The sequence below is a fragment of the Ranitomeya imitator genome, chromosome 7 (assembly GCF_032444005.1).
Source record: "Ranitomeya imitator isolate aRanImi1 chromosome 7, aRanImi1.pri, whole genome shotgun sequence".
Lineage (NCBI taxonomy): Eukaryota > Metazoa > Chordata > Amphibia > Anura > Dendrobatidae > Ranitomeya > Ranitomeya imitator.
The window spans coordinates 31,592,377-31,610,364 of NC_091288.1; the positions used below are offsets into that span (position 1 = coordinate 31,592,377).

General features: G+C 40.1%; 1 protein-coding gene across 1 annotated transcript in view; it reads left to right on the plus strand.

The window, feature by feature from the left end:
• TANC1 (tetratricopeptide repeat, ankyrin repeat and coiled-coil containing 1) overlaps positions 1-17,988 on the plus strand; it is a 212,194-nt gene that overhangs the window by 104,644 nt on the left and 89,562 nt on the right. Inside the window, exon 3 of the mRNA XM_069732997.1 lies at positions 2,620-2,808. Within this exon, the coding sequence (XP_069589098.1) occupies positions 2,620-2,808 (189 nt within the window). The remainder of the gene's footprint in view (positions 1-2,619; positions 2,809-17,988) is intronic.

A 17,988-nucleotide genomic window follows, 5' to 3' on the forward strand; every position in this document is an offset into this window, starting at 1 on the left:
TGTTCAAGACTAAACAAACTGTCAGCACAGTGAGATGTCAGGTATATTCTATGGAGAAGAATGAGGGGATGATGAGAGAAGAGTGGAGTGATTAAAACTGCTAGATGGAGGCAAAGAAAGGTTGGGCTGAGTTTTCTAGTAAGTCTTCTACCTCACTCAAGAGCTGGATTCACATCTACAATGATAAGTACTTCTGTATAATGTCCTCCATTCTTCTGTCTGTGTGCTAAGGGATGAAGAGCAGGAAACCCTCATCTGTGTGCTGTGTGAGAGATAGTAAGGCTCGCTCTGCCTTGCAATGTAATTAGACGAGTGCAATCCGATTAAAAAAAAAAAAAAAAAATCAGGTTGCGCTCAGTCGAATGTTGACCTATGTGGCATCTGACATCTGTGATGGTTTTCGCATGTCGAATCTGCATGAGAAAATAATTGCAGCATTCTGCGATTGCGTCTGTGCATCGGATCGCACGCACCCATATGAGTCTATGAGATTGCAGTGTGATTCCCACAGACGTCTGTAATGGAGGAGATGGAGAAATTTCTCTATCTCCTCTGTAGCTGTGCTGCGATCCTGCTGTAGATATGGAGCTGTGTCATTGGCATATCACATCCCATGCTCTCGCATCGGATGTGATACACTAGTGTCTCCAGTCTTACAGCTAGTCTCATACCATCAGACCACCAGCTCAGTCAATTGCAAAAAAAATTTTTTATTTTTTTTTTTTGAAAAATCACTTCCCTTTTAAGGGGTTGTAGAAGATTTAAAAAATAAGTCTTTTTTTTTTTTTAATAGTGCCACTTTTGTACACAGGCTCAGTATGGTATTGCAATTTCTGTCTGATTCTTGGTATATTGCTTGCACCATTATGACGACTCCTTTACAACAGATATGTGCAGGTTCTGGAATTCTAGTGTAAGGTTTTGCACGGACTCCTGGGGGTCGTCAGACACTGAGTTACCTGGGTATTATGAGTCAACAGTAAAGTAATGCTCTAGACTAATCAATAGCGCTGCTATAGATAGCCTGGAAAATTGCCGTAAGCGCTCAGTGAAGTCTCTGGTTTCATTAGATGGGTAAATCGATTCGTTCTTCAAGGCCAAACCACTCTCCAGCAATGATACCTGAGACCCTGTAGTGATGAGTGAAGGCGGTATCTGCACTCCTTATACAAATCATTGCACCTCCTTAAAGGAACACTCCAGATGCAACTGGTTGTTGATGGTATGCAAACTTTGGGGGCCGTTGGGTGGTCTGTTCATGGCAGGGGGATGCGTGGAGCACCAAAGTGGACAAGTGTGCTTTGCTCTGCTTTCTTGGCTCTACAACTAGGCATAACGCAGAACTTGATTGTTGCTGAATTCTTCCTTTCAAAGAATAGTACCCGTTTTTAAAATCATGTCTCCTTTTTTTTTTGCAAAGAAACAGCGCCAAACCTTTAATATCAAGAGTTTCTTGTCACAGCTCAACAACTTTCTTATGATATCGGCTGAGAGATGGATGAACCAGGTTGGATCTACAGCTCTGGCAAAAATTAAGAGACCACCACATCAAAACCCTGTCATGGGCAGCCCAATCTCCAGACCTGAACCTCCTGAATGTAATCAAGAGGATGATGGATAGTCACGAGCCATCAAACAAAGAAGAACCGCTTACATTTTTGTCCCAGGAGCAGTGTGAAAGACTGGTGGCAAGCATGCCAAGACGCATGAAAGCTGTGATTAAAAATCATGGTTATTCCACAAAATATTGATTTCCGAACTCTTCCGGAGTTAAAACATTAGTATTGTTGTTTCTAAATGATCATGAACTTGTTTTCTTTACATTACTTGAGGTCTGAAAAAACTGTTTTTTTTTTTATGTTTTTTTTTTTTTTATTTTGACCATTTTTCTTTGTCAGAAAAAAAATACAAAATGTATTGCTTGGAAATTCGGAGAGATGTCAGAAGTTTATTGAATAAAAGAACAATTTACATTTTACTCAAAAATATACCTATCAAGAGAGAAATCAGACAAACTGAACATTTTGCAGTGGTTTCTTAATTTTTGCCAGAGCTCTATGTAGTCGGTTTAGGGTACTTTGTACTCACCAGTTCTTTGACAAAATAGTGACTTACTTGTAGGACACCCCAAAAAAAAAAAACACCGCCAATTTTGGGCACTGTTTATATACGGTAATCCTTTACCCCTGTTTGAACCATGTTATGGCAAATTTGAAAATTGTTTCTGAAAATTTTGGTTGGTCTTTGTAAATTTAGGACGGTCAACAACGACGCACTTTCTCTGCCACCATGGATTAGATATATCGAAATCCACGACTTTTGAAATATGCAAATGAGGTGTTAAGTGCTTTGTCACACTAAGGGCTAATCCGTTTTGACAATTTAATGTCTATTTTTTTAACTATGTAATACTAGGATGATTTTGTTTTGAGCGGAGGATTTTATTTGAATTGTCTTTAAAAGCGTAGTGTTCTGTGGTCGCTATTTTGGTCTGACGACCTGTATGTGTCGAGTCCATAACATAGGAAACCGTAATAAAAATCAAATGTTAAAATATATTTAGAGAGATTTTTGAAAACCTGTTTATGAATTTTTATGCATTCTTTTTTTTTTCTGTAGGTGATGAAAATACACAACATATTTTATTCACCGGTAATAATGGGGATTATCCAGTAGTCAGTCCGGGAATTGAAGATGACCTGTACAAAATGGGCTTTACCAAGGGAGTTTCTGTCTCTTTACCATCTTCTCCTTTGCTGCCACGCCAGTCATACGCCTTGCATCTGAGAACTCCCAAGAAATCTCCAGGTATCGTATTGTTACTGTTTCTTTAAGAGATTTTTCTAACTTGTGTGCTTTGATGCCATTAAATTGGCAGCATAGTTGGTGACAATTGCAAAATTATCATGCCGCATGCAAGTCTTCAGTGTGGGAAATAAAAATAAATGAAAGCAAGAAAATATTCAATTTTTTCTAACGGGTAACATCTCTCATTGAGAGTGACATGCCAGTGTTAGGCTACGTTCACATTTGCGGCTTTGGACGCAGCGTCGTGGACGCAACGCACGACGCACGAAAGACGCAAGTAGAACACATGCATTTTTAACGCATGCGTTCAACCCTTTTTTTAATATATAGGGTCTTTTCAGTTTCTCTATTTTTAAAGTAAAGAACGCATGTGTCCTACAACACACAACAACGCAAGTACTTGCGTCTTCTGCGTTGCCAATACACTTCAATGGAGGATTTGAAGTTTCGACGACGCAAATACAACGCAAGTGCGACGCAAGCGTTTTTTTAAAATTTTGGACGCAGAAAAAATGCAACATGTTGCGTTTGCAACGCACTGCCAGGTGCGTCGAAAGGACGCATGCGTCGCAAAACGCACCGAAACGCATGAAAACGAACGCACATGCGTCCCCAATGTTAAAGGTGGGGAAACATGACGCGTGCGTTGTTTTGCGTCGACGCCGCTGCGTCTAAAGCCGCAAATGTGAACGTAGCCTTAGGAGACTTATAGGCCTTGCAATGCTTCTCTGGGAAATTAAGTGCTTCTTTAGAGAGTAAGAGGACTTGAACTTTATTATTATTATTATTATTATTATTATTATTTATTTATATAGCACCATTAATTCCATAGTGCTGTACATGAGAAGGGGTTACATACAGAGTTATAGCTATCGTTTACAGTAAACAAATTTATAATAACAGACTGGTACAGAGGGGAGAGAACCCTGTCCTTGTGGACTTACTCTATGGAACTTTAGCGCCATCTATTGGAAGTAGCAATTCTAAAAGGCAATATCCACCCTTTAATGAACCTTGCCTTACCTTAATGAACCTTGCCTACTTGTGATAAAAGCCAAATCAAAACCTTAATTTGCAGACACTGTTTCTGGGTTTTGCCCCTCCTCAGTGCAAAGCAAGAAATCTGATTTGGGCTGACTGGTGTTTAAGGGGTAATGTCTCTTTGTGTAGAGTGACATGCCTGTGTATGGAGACTTATAGGCCATGCATCATTTATTTTTGAATCATGAAATTACCTATGAGCAGCAGTTATACAGAGAATGGCAGGCGACTAAACCAAATGATGCACAAAGGACAAGAGAATTCACATTCATTGGTCATACATTACGAATACTCATGCATCTAAGGCTATGTGCACATGTTGAGTATTTGTAGCAGGTGTTTTTGCAGCAAAGCAGAATGTTGGTCGGAAAACGCTGAGTAAAATGCACTCTTTTTTGCTTTTGTGTATGTGTTTTTTTTTTTTGTAGTGCGTCATTTTCTCCATTAATTTTAATGGATGAAAAATACCAAAAGAATCAAACGTTTATGCTGAAAACGTAGTCCTGTCCGAACAGCTGCAGCTTGTTACAGTGTAAGGAGAAAATTAATTTTCTATTGTCTTGTATTAAACTAATGGAGGATTACTATCGGCTTTTGTGGTCAGGAAAAAGATTGATTCCATTCACCAACAGCAAGCAAAGATCTTGAAAATAGCGTGGTCACAACTGTGGGCGATAACGTTTTTTTTTTATATCTTTCTTTCATTTTGGAATGAGTCAATATTTAAATAGCTAAAAATAGCAGCTTTGGGGCATACAATGGTTTTATTTTTTTACTTTCTTGATGCAACTTTTTGAGGACAACTTTTCTTTTTTTTTATCTAAGGAGACCAGCCAAGAATGGAGTCTTTATGGGAAAAAAAGACATGACTATCTTGCAAGTGGGGCTAATGAGGTTTTTTATTTTTCCTTTTTCTTTTTTTTTTATTGGTCTTTTCAGCAGATAACGAATTTGCATTTCTTTTCCTTGGAGAAGTCACAATAGTTCTCCATTATTCCCTCTCACCATGTATTAAGCATCCAGGGATCCCGTCATTCTGCCGTCATATCTATCACTCAGATGATGGATGAGGGGTAACCGTACACCAGACCCGGGCCATTTGTTTTGAGTTTTATATGGACAGATCAGATTTTCTTAATGGTCTGTATTTAGACCCTCGACCCGTTCCCCTGAGAAATGGAATCTGAATGTGTCATACTCAAAGGGCAGTTCTGATTTAGTGTTCTAGAACTTTTTATTGATAGTCTGTAAATCTGTGGAATCTGATCACCATCAGAGTAAGCCTAATAAATAAATTTTCTATTATACTTAGTTTTGATTCAGTACTTTGGAGCAGCGCGAAACCTGTATTCACCTATTCCTGCCCTTGGCGGTGTCCAGTCTGGGCAATGCTCTGTGAGCTAGATACACCAGCATCCGTTGGACAAATCTTTCATAGGTTAGCGCCATGGAATAAATGGCGCTATAATAATAAATCGTAATAATAATAATAATAATAATAGGTTGGACTCCAGACTGACACAAGGTAGCAGTCTTGTTAATCTTCGAGCATGGTCTGGACTCCATACAATTGCAACAATGTAACAAAGTTCTACAATCTGCCAAAATATTACCTATTTTTAATTTATCGAACTGGTTCTTCTTACAAGTTAATTCTCCACTAGGCAACTTATCACTAGTCCTGGTGATACGTTATAACTTGCTGATTGGTGATATGCGCGCTAGGACCCCCTGCAATCCTGAGTGTGGGGCTCAGAAAACCTCCTATAGCCTGGAGGTGACCGAGCATGGGCTCAACTGTTCCAATTACGGTGCTTTCATGGACTCATGGAGATGACGGCGTAGACCTCTCCGCATTGTTCGCTGCCCCCTTGAAAAATGTGCCATTGCAGCTGGGCACTTCAAATCCCTGTTCTTGAGATTTTAGGGGGTCCCAGCGTTCAGATCCTCGGGAATCATCAAGTGTTCACCTATCTGATAACTTGCTGAGATGCGACAAGGTCTGTTACAGTTCTATTCTGAGAATAACTTTTATTTGCTATCCACCCATCCATTGCTGATCTCTTAGGGTCCAACCCTGGGACCTCCAGAGATCCTCGGAAGGTTATCTGGATCCTCAAGGGCGGGACTTTGCAGAGTCCTTTCATGAATAGAGCAGAGGCTACCCACCATTCAAGAAGAAGCAGTGCAGAGCCCGATTCTCGCTGTTCCTTAGCTTCATTTTTGTCATCTTTAGGTCCCAGTAGTTGGCCCCCCAGTGATCAGCTCGCCAAGTTATCCACTATTAATAGGATTGGGGATAACTCACTATTTCGGGCATTACCCATTAATGTTTTTTTTGTTTAATCTTTTATTGAGGTCCACTCAAATTGGAGCAAAATCAAAACATTTTAGATTTTTTTTTTGTGAAAATGTGTCTTCCGCAAACTGTGTGACATTTTTTGTTATCCGCACTGGAGGTTTATGTTACTTCTGAGAGTCAATTGTAGAGTTTATAAAACACGTTAATGTTCTCGGGGGTCTCTGGTGTGAGGGGATTGTTTTAGAATCGGATTACGTGTAAATTTGCCTGTAGGGTTTGGAACCGTCAGCTGTTAATTGTCTGTATTATTATGACTGCAGAAGGATTCGGGGACCTTGAACCTTGAGTGTATTGTACGTTGTCCCAGGTCCCTGAAGTCGCAACTGAAGATTTATGGCATAAAGGAACAGTTTTTAAAGTGTTTTTTTATTTCTTGTTAAAATATTATGGTAAAATATTACAAAGAAAAGACTTTCCTCTAGCTGCAAGTATAGAAGCTACTGAAATGATATATCTCATTTTTAAATTTTTGCTCCTGTTGCCCCCTTTTGTCTAATTGACGAGACTTACATTGCCTGATGGTCTTCAGTCAGTTTTGCAAATCTTAGAAGCCGCTTTGGGAAGGCGAGGGAGAGGACTGGACTTCCTGAAGGAGACTAGCTGCTTGTAGTGTCTTATTGACAATGTTCCATGGGAAGTAAATATGCAAATCCGTTCCCTGCCAGAATGAAAGAACGATCTCGCTGCCTCCACTTAGTGGAAGTAGGTACCTTTATGAAATCAGTGTCCTACCCTTTAAAGGGATTTTCCAATGTCCATCTAATGTTATATGCTGATGATATTGCATCAAGGTGACTGCGAGGATGGTTGCACAGATGACCGTTATCATGCGCGGACAGCTGAGCAATACTTGCCAGCCATGCAAGAGACCTGGCAGGCACCTATGAATGCACCGTTATCAGCGCCTCTGAGTGAGAACCGCTGTAAAATCTCTTCAAGGATCTGGGAGAATTATTGTCAATGTTCTATGGGGAACAAACATGCAAATTTGGCTCTCCCAGAATGAAAGAAAACTGTGCCAACTAGTGTATTATAGCAGCTACTCGTTAATCAGTGTTCGACTTTTTAAACAGGTTTTCTAGTGCCGCTGGCTACCACATCGGGTGACGGGAGGTGCTGATAATGCGTCACCAGGTGCTTGCATGCACATACACACATCCAGCAGTTGTATTGTGTGGGTCCTAGAGTATTGAATAAGACTGATATCAATACCTGCCACAAGTGCCTGCAAGCACCTTTTGATGCAACTTCACTTGCGCTTCTGGCCTCCAAATGCGCTTTCGATCTCCAAATGCGTGTCTGACGTCTAAATGCGCAAGATATTGGAGAATCTCTTCAGGCTAGGACTACACGGCAGCCTGTGTTGCGCAATGTTAAAATCGACGTATCACATTACAGTATCGCTTCTAATTATTTTTTTTCTTGTTGTGTCCTGCAACACAACAGTTACAAATATTTCCAAAAATGTTGGCTATTCTTGCACTAGATGCAAGTGACTCACTTGCTGTAGACTTAAATGCAAGTCACACGCGACACATCTGCGTCTTGGTTATATTAATGGCAAAATCACACATCTAATATGGTCTCGAACAAGTTGCCTAACCCACGTCACTGTGTAAACCCAGATTTATTAATGTGGGCGAAAGCCAATTTGCAAATCCCCGCCCCCCCAAAAAAAAAGTTTTATGTATTTTTTTAAACCAATTTTTTAATTTAATTTTAATTTTAATTTTTTTTTTTTTTTTGGGGGGGGGACAAATCATTTTGATTTTGCTTGTTTAACAAAGCGAGGAGTCCACAGCAGCATATAATACTAATAATAATTATTTTATTTTATATAGCACCCACATATTCTGCAGCACTTTACAATTAGGCGCGGGACTAGTGATGAGTGAATATACTTGTTACTCGAGATTTCTCGAGCACGCTCGGGGGGTTCTCAGAGTATTTTTTTGTGCTCGGAGATTTAGTTTTTATTGCCGCAGCTGAATGATTTACATCTGTTAGCCAGCATAAGTACATGTGGGGATTCCCTAGCAGCCAGGCAACCCCCACATGTACTTATGCTGGCTAACAGATGTAAATCATTCAGCGGCGGCAAGAAAAACTAAATCTCCGAGCACTAAAAAAAATACTCGGAGGACCCCCGAGCGTGCTCGAGAAATCTCGAGTAACGAGTATATAAGCTCATCACTAGCGGGGACATATTGCACGTGATCATGCACAGGACAGAGTTAAATGTAATATGCGTCCCACGATATCCGTAGTAATAGTAAAGATTGATGTTATTTTTATGCAAATGTTATGCAAACTTGTGCCCCTTGTATGATAAATATATACAGAATTGTACTTTATTGGTGGACATCTTTGGCATGGAGTCTGTAGGCGGCATGTTTGTATTGCATGTTGCAGCCATGCCGCATTTCTGGTTGGCGCAGTATTGCTTCATGACACAGTGCCCTAATGGGACTTGTCATTGCCCCTAATCACTGCTGTAATAAACTGTTTTCCTTTGATGTAAAGCTCATTTATCCTGATCGGATCTTTATAAAGGCTGCTGTGAGATAATTGGAATGGAGGAGCGCAGGTCGTGATCTCCATGTTTTTGTTTTTTTCTTTGCTTGGACTTTGCCCTGCTCCTGCATAACATTGGAGGAAGGGCTGGGAAAGGTCACGATCACGTCATTGTGTTTGTTTTGGATGCACAGGGCTGATTTCCGTAATAAATCTCGGAATGTAACTGGCGGATGATTTATTTTATCTGTTTATTACGTGTTTTTTTATGGGTTTCCAATCTTTAAAGAAATTCTGTTTACATAACTTTTATATGAAATTGATTGCATCTGATAGTCCCTGGGTTGTTTTTATAGGTTTTTTTTTTCTAGAACTTTGATTTTGGTGGCGTATTCTTAGCAAAAGTAATCAATATCTGATCTGCACTGCTCCCACACTGATTAACCATTTGCACCTCCCTCAGCGGCCGGATGTGCATGGTGCACAGGGCTTGAACTCCACAGCGCTGCCCACTGTGTAGTGGCCATTCTTGGGTATTGCAGCTCAGCTCCTAGTAAAGTAAATGGGAGCTGATCCGCAGTACCTGAGAAATGGCCACTACACTAAATAAGGAGCTGCGATGGTCCAGAGATGAAGACAGATTATATATTCTTTATTCTCAGATGTTAGTCAATATCAGATCAATGAGGGTCTATCTATCCTCAGCATTGGCCGTCAATATCAGCCCTGGAAGACCCCTTTTAATGATTTTCCTGAGCTGAGAAAATAAAGATATGACATTGTTTCCTACAAGTTGTAAATATTCTCATAGTACACAGTTCGAGCTGTCTTTATGAGACTTAGGAGCCTTAAGAACGATGCAAAAAGATTCAAGTACAAAATGTTGTTCTTATTCATTTCTTTAAAAAATATTAATTGCTTACTTAACTTTTTTTTTTTTTTCTTGCTGAGCTCCAGTTGCTTTACATAGACATAAATTAAAAAAAAAAATAAACATGCTGGCTGCCTGTAACCACCACCAGGGGGAGCTCAGGAGTATACTGCATACTGTGTTGCTATTGATTTCAATGCTTAAACAGTATGCAGTGTGTTTCACTAGCGCCCTCCGGTGGTGGCTCCAGGGAGCAAGTTATCTTTTAATTTTGTGTATCTGCAGAGGATTTGGAGCTATGGTTAAGAAAAAAAATATTTATCTTGTTCTAAACATTTGCATTTAATTTTATAGTCCGGAGATACTGTGGGCATCAAAAAATAATGTTGTATTGATATTTTTGAGTTTTGAGGTCGGTAAAGTCCTGTTCCATTTATGCTGACATCCAATGTTTTTCCCCTCTGGCTTGGTGACGAGATGCCGCAGGAATACTGATGACAGACTAGACATTATAGATTTTTTTTTTTATGGGGTGGTTAGCAGTCCAAAATTAATTACTTTCAGTATTTTTGAATTTGATTATTGAAGGTGCACAAAGTGGAGAGCTTTGTATCAGTTGTGTCCGGCTCTGACATTAAGTACCTGTCCGGACTGATATTTACGGGAGCCCAGCCTAATTGGCTTGTGTTCCTTGGAGAGGCGGCTCGGGTACTGGGACCTCATACTCTGTACTGTGCTGTGGAATATGTCGGCCCCATAGGATTTTCACATCTCCAGAACACATTCCAGTTTGATGAGAAGTGAATTACTTGCCAATATTCCAGCTATATACCGCACATACTGTACTTTCCATCTACCACTACAACTATATTGATGCTGAAAATTTTTTCCTGTCCGTCTCATATTTGGCAGAGCAATTTGGATCTGGAAAAGGGTTTCACGTTAATAAAAGTGGACACCTCTGGTTATGGAGATCTGCGGGATCATTCTACTTTTACTCTGGCTGCTTTGTTGAAGTGGAAGAATCAGTAATTGAATCTCCAAATTTGAGATTGTGGCATATGTAGCAGTGGCGATATATACGGTACCCTTTATCAGAATACCCCTTTAAATGCTGTGACACTTGGGAGTACTACAATCACAAAATGTGGCACTCGGATCTCAAAATTGGTTGTGCACCTCCAATATGAAACATGGGCTATGAAGCCTAATCCGGACCCCCATCGATCTGCATGTAATTAGAAGCACAATGACATATGTAGATACAGTACAGGTTTAGATGGTCTTTAAACCACATTCTATAGTCTTTCTAATCATGTTTGTTGTAAAAACACTTATGTTTTGATCTCTTTTGATCATTTTTTTTCCCCTTGCTTCAAGCTTAAAAATAATCACTGTCCAGTCGACAGGCTGCAAAAAAAGCTTTTCTAAAACACTTCAAAATGGCTGCAGACTATGAAGAATTCCTCCAATAACGCCGCAAAGGAGTTGTCTCCTGACGCTGGTTCCCCTTGTAAAACTTAGTCTTTTTTTTTTTTTTTTGTGAATCCTACCTTAAATAGCCAAGAATCTCCACTTTTACTACATGTGGAGGCAGAAGTCTACAGATCCGGATTAATTATTTTAGGATTTGTTTGCGCTGAGTTTTTTTTTTACGCGGATTCTCATCAAAATCTCTGAGTGCACAAACCCCCGGGAGAAACTCTGTTGGTTCCTCCGTGACCCCATTCATGCGCTCAGTGACCAATGCTCATCCCAAGAACCGCTTTTGCGGATTGTTACATTTTTCATCTACAATTCAAAACATTGCGGATAATCCAGAGGTAAATATTCCAGTATGGTATCGTCAGCTGGTCGTCCATGCTTGTCCCATCCGCAGCCTCCTCTAGAACGATTGCGCTCATCTCCGTTGAAGCGTAAGATTTTCAAAAGTTATTGTAGATGTAAAAAAAATAAAAAAAAGTTTTTGAAAACTTTTCTTTATTTCAAGTGTTAGACGCCTTGAACATTCTGTGAGACTAGTGACCGCCAGAGCACAGTGTGAAGACGCTGTGGACGGTGAGGCTGCCGGGCACCGCCATGGTGAACCCGGAGGACAGCAGTGACCTCTCGGAAGGTTCTGTGTTTGCTGCACATGTTTGTGCCAGGAGAGCTGCTGTCAGCAGTGTTTACCCTGCTCGGCCCAGACTATGTGTTTGGTAAGCTGGCTCGGAGAATGACTTGTCCTGCTGTGTCAGCCACAGTCGGGCAGCGTCCCCGGCACAATGAGTGGTAAAGCGCCCTGTACCAATGTCCTCTACATGGCCGAGCTGCTAAGTGACCAAGCAGAGGTAAGAGGACCACACTTTGTCCTTTGAAGTGGAGGACAGTCTAATAAAAGACCTTCGGTATCTAGTTTTCTCTCTAAGTGGCGATGTCTGTTGGGGTTCAGCTGTTGGCAGCCCCTATATATAGTTTTACATTAATGGCTCCATCAATCACTGTGTGGATTAGAAACAAGTGTGTGTGCGTGTAATAAATATATATATATCTATATATCTATCTCTCCTCTGTACAACTGCAGGGGCGTCTGAGAATAACATGCAGAACACAGAGAATTTGGATGGGTATGTAACAAATACAAAATCTTTGTCTAGGTGTAGTTACAATTACAATACTATGCTAATTTACTAAATATATTGTGTATGTATATATATATACACACATATATACTCATATAAATGATATATAAAAATGTATTAATATTGCTGCAAAGTAAGAAGCGTGAACAGCAAAATTTGTCAAATATCAACTTAGATCCCAGATTATCATAGAAATAAGCAACAAATACGGAAGTTAAAACTTAACATTTAATGTAACCATTAAAACCACGACACAATATTTAACATCAGACACCCATCAATTTCAGCACATAGTCAAATAAAGGGGCTGATTATGGGTAAAGAGCTCGCTAGTGACACTAACAATATAAATACCTTTTAGACATACACAATTAATTAGATAAATCAGCACCACTGATGATCCTATGACATACAGTTAAGTCCATATATATTTGGACAGAGACAACATTTTTCTAATTTTGGTTATAGACATTACCACAATGAATTTTAAACAAAACAATTCAGACGCAGTTGAAGTTCAGACTTTCAGCTTTCATTTGAGGGTATCCACATTAAAATTGGTTGAAGGGTTTAGGAGTTTCAGCTCTTTAACATGTGCCACCCTGTTTTTAAAGGGACCAAATGTAATTGGTCAATTGACTCCAAGGCTATTTCATAGACAGGTGTGTGCAATCCCTTTGTTATGTAATTCTCAATTAAGCAGATAAAAGGCCTGGAGTTGATTTGAGGTGTGGTGCTTGCATTTGGAAGGTTTTGCTGTGAAGTAAACATGCGGTAAAGGAGCTCTCCATGCAGGTGAAAAAAGCCATCCTTAAGCTGCGAAAACTGAAAAAACCCATCCGAGAAATTGCTATAATATTAGGAGGGGCATAATCTACAGTTTGGTACATCCTGAGAAAGAAAGAAAGCAGTGGTGAACTCATCAATGCAAAAAGACCTAGGCGCCCACGGAAGACAACAGTGGTGGATGATCGCAGAATAATCTCCATGATGAAGAGAAACCGCTTCACAACAGCCGACCAAGTGACCAACACTCTCCAGGAGGTCGGCGTATCAATATCCAAATCTACCATAAAGAGAAGACTGCATGAAAGGAAATACAGAGGGTTCACTGCACGGTGCAGCCACTCATAAGCATCAAGAATAAAAAGGCTAGACTGGACTTTGCTAAATAAACATCTAACAAGCCGCACAGTTCTGGAAGAACATTCTTTGGACTGATGAAACCAAGATCAACCTCTACCAGAATGATGGAAAGAGAAAAGTATGGCGAAGGCGTGGTACAGCTCATGATCCAAAGCATACCACATCATCTGTAACACCCGGCGGAGGCAGTGTGATGGCTTGGGCATGCATGGCTGCCAGTGGCACTGGGTCACTAGTGTTTATTGATGATGTGACACAAAACAGAAGCAGCCGAATGAATTCTGAGGTCTTCAGAGCCGCCATACTGTGTGCTCAGATCCAGCCAAATGCAGCCAAACTGATTGGTCGTCGTTCCATACTACAGATGAATCTGTCCAATTACTTTTGGTCCCTTTAAAAACAGGGTGGCACATGTTAAGGAGCTGAAACTCCTAAACCCTTCATCCAATTTTAATGTGGATACCCTCAAATGAAAGCTGAAAGTCTGAACTTAAACTGCATCTGAATTGTTTTGTTTAAAAATCATTTTGGTAATATCTATAACCAAAATTAGAAAAATGTTGTCTCTGTCCAAATATATGTGGACTTAACTGTGTGTCTAATCAATAAGAGGGTACATAGAAAGAACTAGAACAATCTCACCAATCTGGTCAAAGATGCAAATTTAAAAGATGACCCATTGACATTGGGGTCTGTTACAAACCCCCAAATATAACAGAAAGCATGGAAAGTCTACTTCTAAAGCAGATAGATGAAGCTGCAACCCATAATGAGGTCCTGGTTATGGGGGACTTTAACTACCCGGATATTAACTGGGAAACAGAAACCTGTGAAACCCATAAAGGCAACAGGTTTCTGCTAATAACCAAGAAAAATTATCTTTCACAATTGGTGCAGAATCCAACCAGAGGAGCAGCACTTTTAGACCTAATACTATCTAATAGACCTGACAGAATAACAAATCTGCAGGTGGTTGGGCATTTAGGAAATAGCGACCACAATATTGTGCAGTTTCACCTGTCTTTCACTAGGGGGACTTGTCAGGGAGTCACAAAAACATTGAACTTTAGGAAGGCAAAGTTTGAACAGCTTAGAGATGCCCTTAATCTGGTAGACTGGGACAATATCCTCAGAAATGAGAATACAGATAATAAATGGGAAATGTTTAAGAACATCCTAAATAGGCAGTGTAAGCTGTTTATACCTTGTGGGAATAAAAGGACTAGAAATAGGAAAAACCCAATGTGGCTAAACAAAGAAGTAAGACAGGCAATTAACAGTAAAAAGAAAGCATTTGCACTACTAAAGCAGGATGGCACCATTGAAGCTCTAAAAAACTATAGGGAGAAAAATACTTTATCTAAAAAACTAATTAAAGCTGCCAAAAAGGAAACAGAGAAGCACATTGCTAAGGAGAGTAAAACTAATCCCAAACTGTTCTTCAACTATATCAATAGTAAAAGAATAAAAACTGAAAATGTAGGCCCCTTAAAAAATAGTGAGGAAAGAATGGTTGTAGATGACGAGGAAAAAGCTAACATATTAAACACCTTCTTCTCCACGGTATTCACGGTGGAAAATGAAATGCTAGGTGAAATCCCAAGAAACAATGAAAACCCTATATTAAGGGTCACCAATCTAACCCAAGAAGAGGTGCGAAACCGGCTAAATAAGATTAAAATAGATAAATCTCCGGGTCCGGATGGCATACACCCACGAGTACTAAGAGAACTAAGTAATGTAATAGATAAACCATTATTTCTTATTTTTAGTGACTCTATAGCGACAGGGTCTGTTCCGCAGGACTGGCGCATAGCAAATGTGGTGCCAATATTCAAAAAGGGCTCTAAAAGTGAACCTGGAAATTATAGGCCAGTAAGTCTAACCTCTATTGTTGGTAAAATATTTGAAGGGTTTCTGAGGGATGTTATTCTGGATTATCTCAATGAGAATAACTGTTTAACTCCATATCAGCATGGGTTTATGAGAAATCGCTCCTGTCAAACCAATCTAATCAGTTTTTATGAAGAGGTAAGCTATAGGCTAGACCACGGTGAGTCATTGGACGTGGTATATCTCGATTTTTCCAAAGCGTTTGATACCGTGCCGCACAAGAGGTTGGTACACAAAATGAGAATGCTTGGTCTGGGGGAAAATGTGTGTAAATGGGTTAGTAACTGGCTTAGTGATAGAAAGCAGAGGGTGGTTATAAATGGTATAGTCTCTAACTGGGTCGCTGTGACCAGTGGGGTACCGCAGGGGTCAGTATTGGGACCTGTTCTCTTCAACATATTCATTAATGATCTGGTAGAAGGTTTACACAGTAAAATATCGATATTTGCAGATGATACAAAACTATGTAAAGCAGTTAATACAAGAGAAGATAGTATTCTGCTACAGATGGATCTGGATAAGTTGGAAACTTGGGCTGAAAGGTGGCAGATGAGGTTTAACAATGATAAATGTAAGGTTATACACATGGGAAGAGGGAATCAATATCACCATTACACACTGAACGGGAAACCACTGGGTAAATCTGACAGGGAGAAGGACTTGGGGATCCTAGTTAGTGATAAACTTACCTGGAGCAGCCAGTGCCAGGCAGCAGCTGCCAAGGCAAACAGGATCATGGGGTGCATTAAAAGAGGTCTGGATACACATGATGAGAGCATTATACTGCCTCTGTACAAATCCCTAGTTAGACCGCACATGGAGTACTGTGTCCAGTTTTGGGCACCGGTGCTCAGGAAGGATATAATGGAACTAGAGAGAGTACAAAGGAGGGCAACAAAATTAATAAAGGGGATGGGAGAACTACAATACCCAGATAGATTAGCGAAATTAGGATTATTTAGTCTAGAAAAAAGACGACTGAGGGGCGATCTAATAACCATGTATAAGTATATAAGGGGACAATACAAATATCTCGCTGAGGATCTGTTTATACCAAGGAAGGTGACGGGCACAAGGGGGCATTCTTTGCGTCTGGAGGAGAGAAGGTTTTTCCACCAACATAGAAGAGGATTCTTTACTGTTAGGGCAGTGAGAATCTGGAATTGCTTGCCTGAGGAGGTGGTGATGGCGAACTCAGTCGAGGGGTTCAAGAGAGGCCTGGATGTCTTCCTGGAGCAGAACAATATTGTATCATACAATTAGGTTCTGTAGAAGGACGTAGATCTGGGGATTTATTATGATGGAATATAGGCTGAACTGGATGGACAAATGTCTTTTTTCGGCCTTACTAACTATGTTACTATGTTACTATGTTACTATGTTATTTATGAGGGTTAGGAATCCTTAGGGTTAAAAATCCTTAAAGACATTTCATGGTATTGAATAAACCATTTCTAGACAGAACCACCTCTCTACGCGTTTCTTCCTGATTGGAATCATCAGGGGATATGGCAGTCAACAATTGGAGTGTCTAGTCATCTATTACACTCTCTCTGAGCCTCACATTAAAGTAAGAAGCGTTCAGAATTGTAAAACTCAATAGTTTATTTTTATCATTAAGAAAGTGCAAGGTGACTAAACAAAATGTCTTAATGACATTGGCTGTGTGTTTTGGTTCGTTGTCCGGCTGCAGAATAAATTTGGAGCCAATCAGATGCCTCCCTGGTGGTAAATGATGGAAAAATATCTGACTCTATATCTTGGCATCGAGGACACCATTAATACTGACCAAATCCCCAGCTCTACTTGCTGAAATGTAGCCCCAAATTTGCGAGGACCCTCCACTGTCACCTGCAGACACTCGTTATTGTGCTACTTTCCAACCTCTTGGGATCAAACTGAATTCTCTGTAAATATTTCACATACTGACTCCTCAGTCTAGAGCACCTGTTCCCATTTTCTCTGGACCCCAGATCCTGTGTTTTTGTGCATAGTTGAGTCACTTGGCCTTGTTGACATTATGGCTTTTTGGATTTAATTCTTCTATGCAGACCATTTCTATCCAGACTACTCCAAAAAGTAGATGGGTGTAGCCAGGTCCCACTGGTTGCTGCCAGTTCTGAGTTGATGGCACTGCTGGACAACCTCCAACTTAGTGCAACAGTGACATATACTTACTTCCCTTCTAATTTTCCTTGGCCGACAAGTGCGTCTATGGTCCCTGCAATGGTCAATTTTTTGGTCTTCTTCAAGAGAACTTTGAACAGCACATCTTAAAACCCAAGTCTGCTCTGAAATCTTTGCCTGGGAGAGACCTTGCTGATGCAGTATAACTACCTTGTGGGTTTCTCTGCACTTTCATGCCATGGTGTATGACTTGTGACATGAAACTGTCTTCCACAACCTCCTCTCTTGAAGCAGAGTTTCTGTTCCTTACCCAATTTCGAGCCTCATAGCTGTTTCAGTTGACGATGCTTCACACTACATATGAAAATGATGAACATCATCACCTGGTTTTATTGGTCACTCAATCACCTGACTGCAATCCCACAAAATCCCTGACTTTGTGCAAGTCTAATGAGAAGAATTGATGTGTTTTTAAGAGCCGTGACCCCAAATATTGATGTGATTTACATTTCTCTTTTATTCATACACTTTGCATGTTGTTAATTGATAAAAAATATTCTCTTAACAATTCAGTTTTTTAAAAGCATTTTTACTTAGCAGCATTT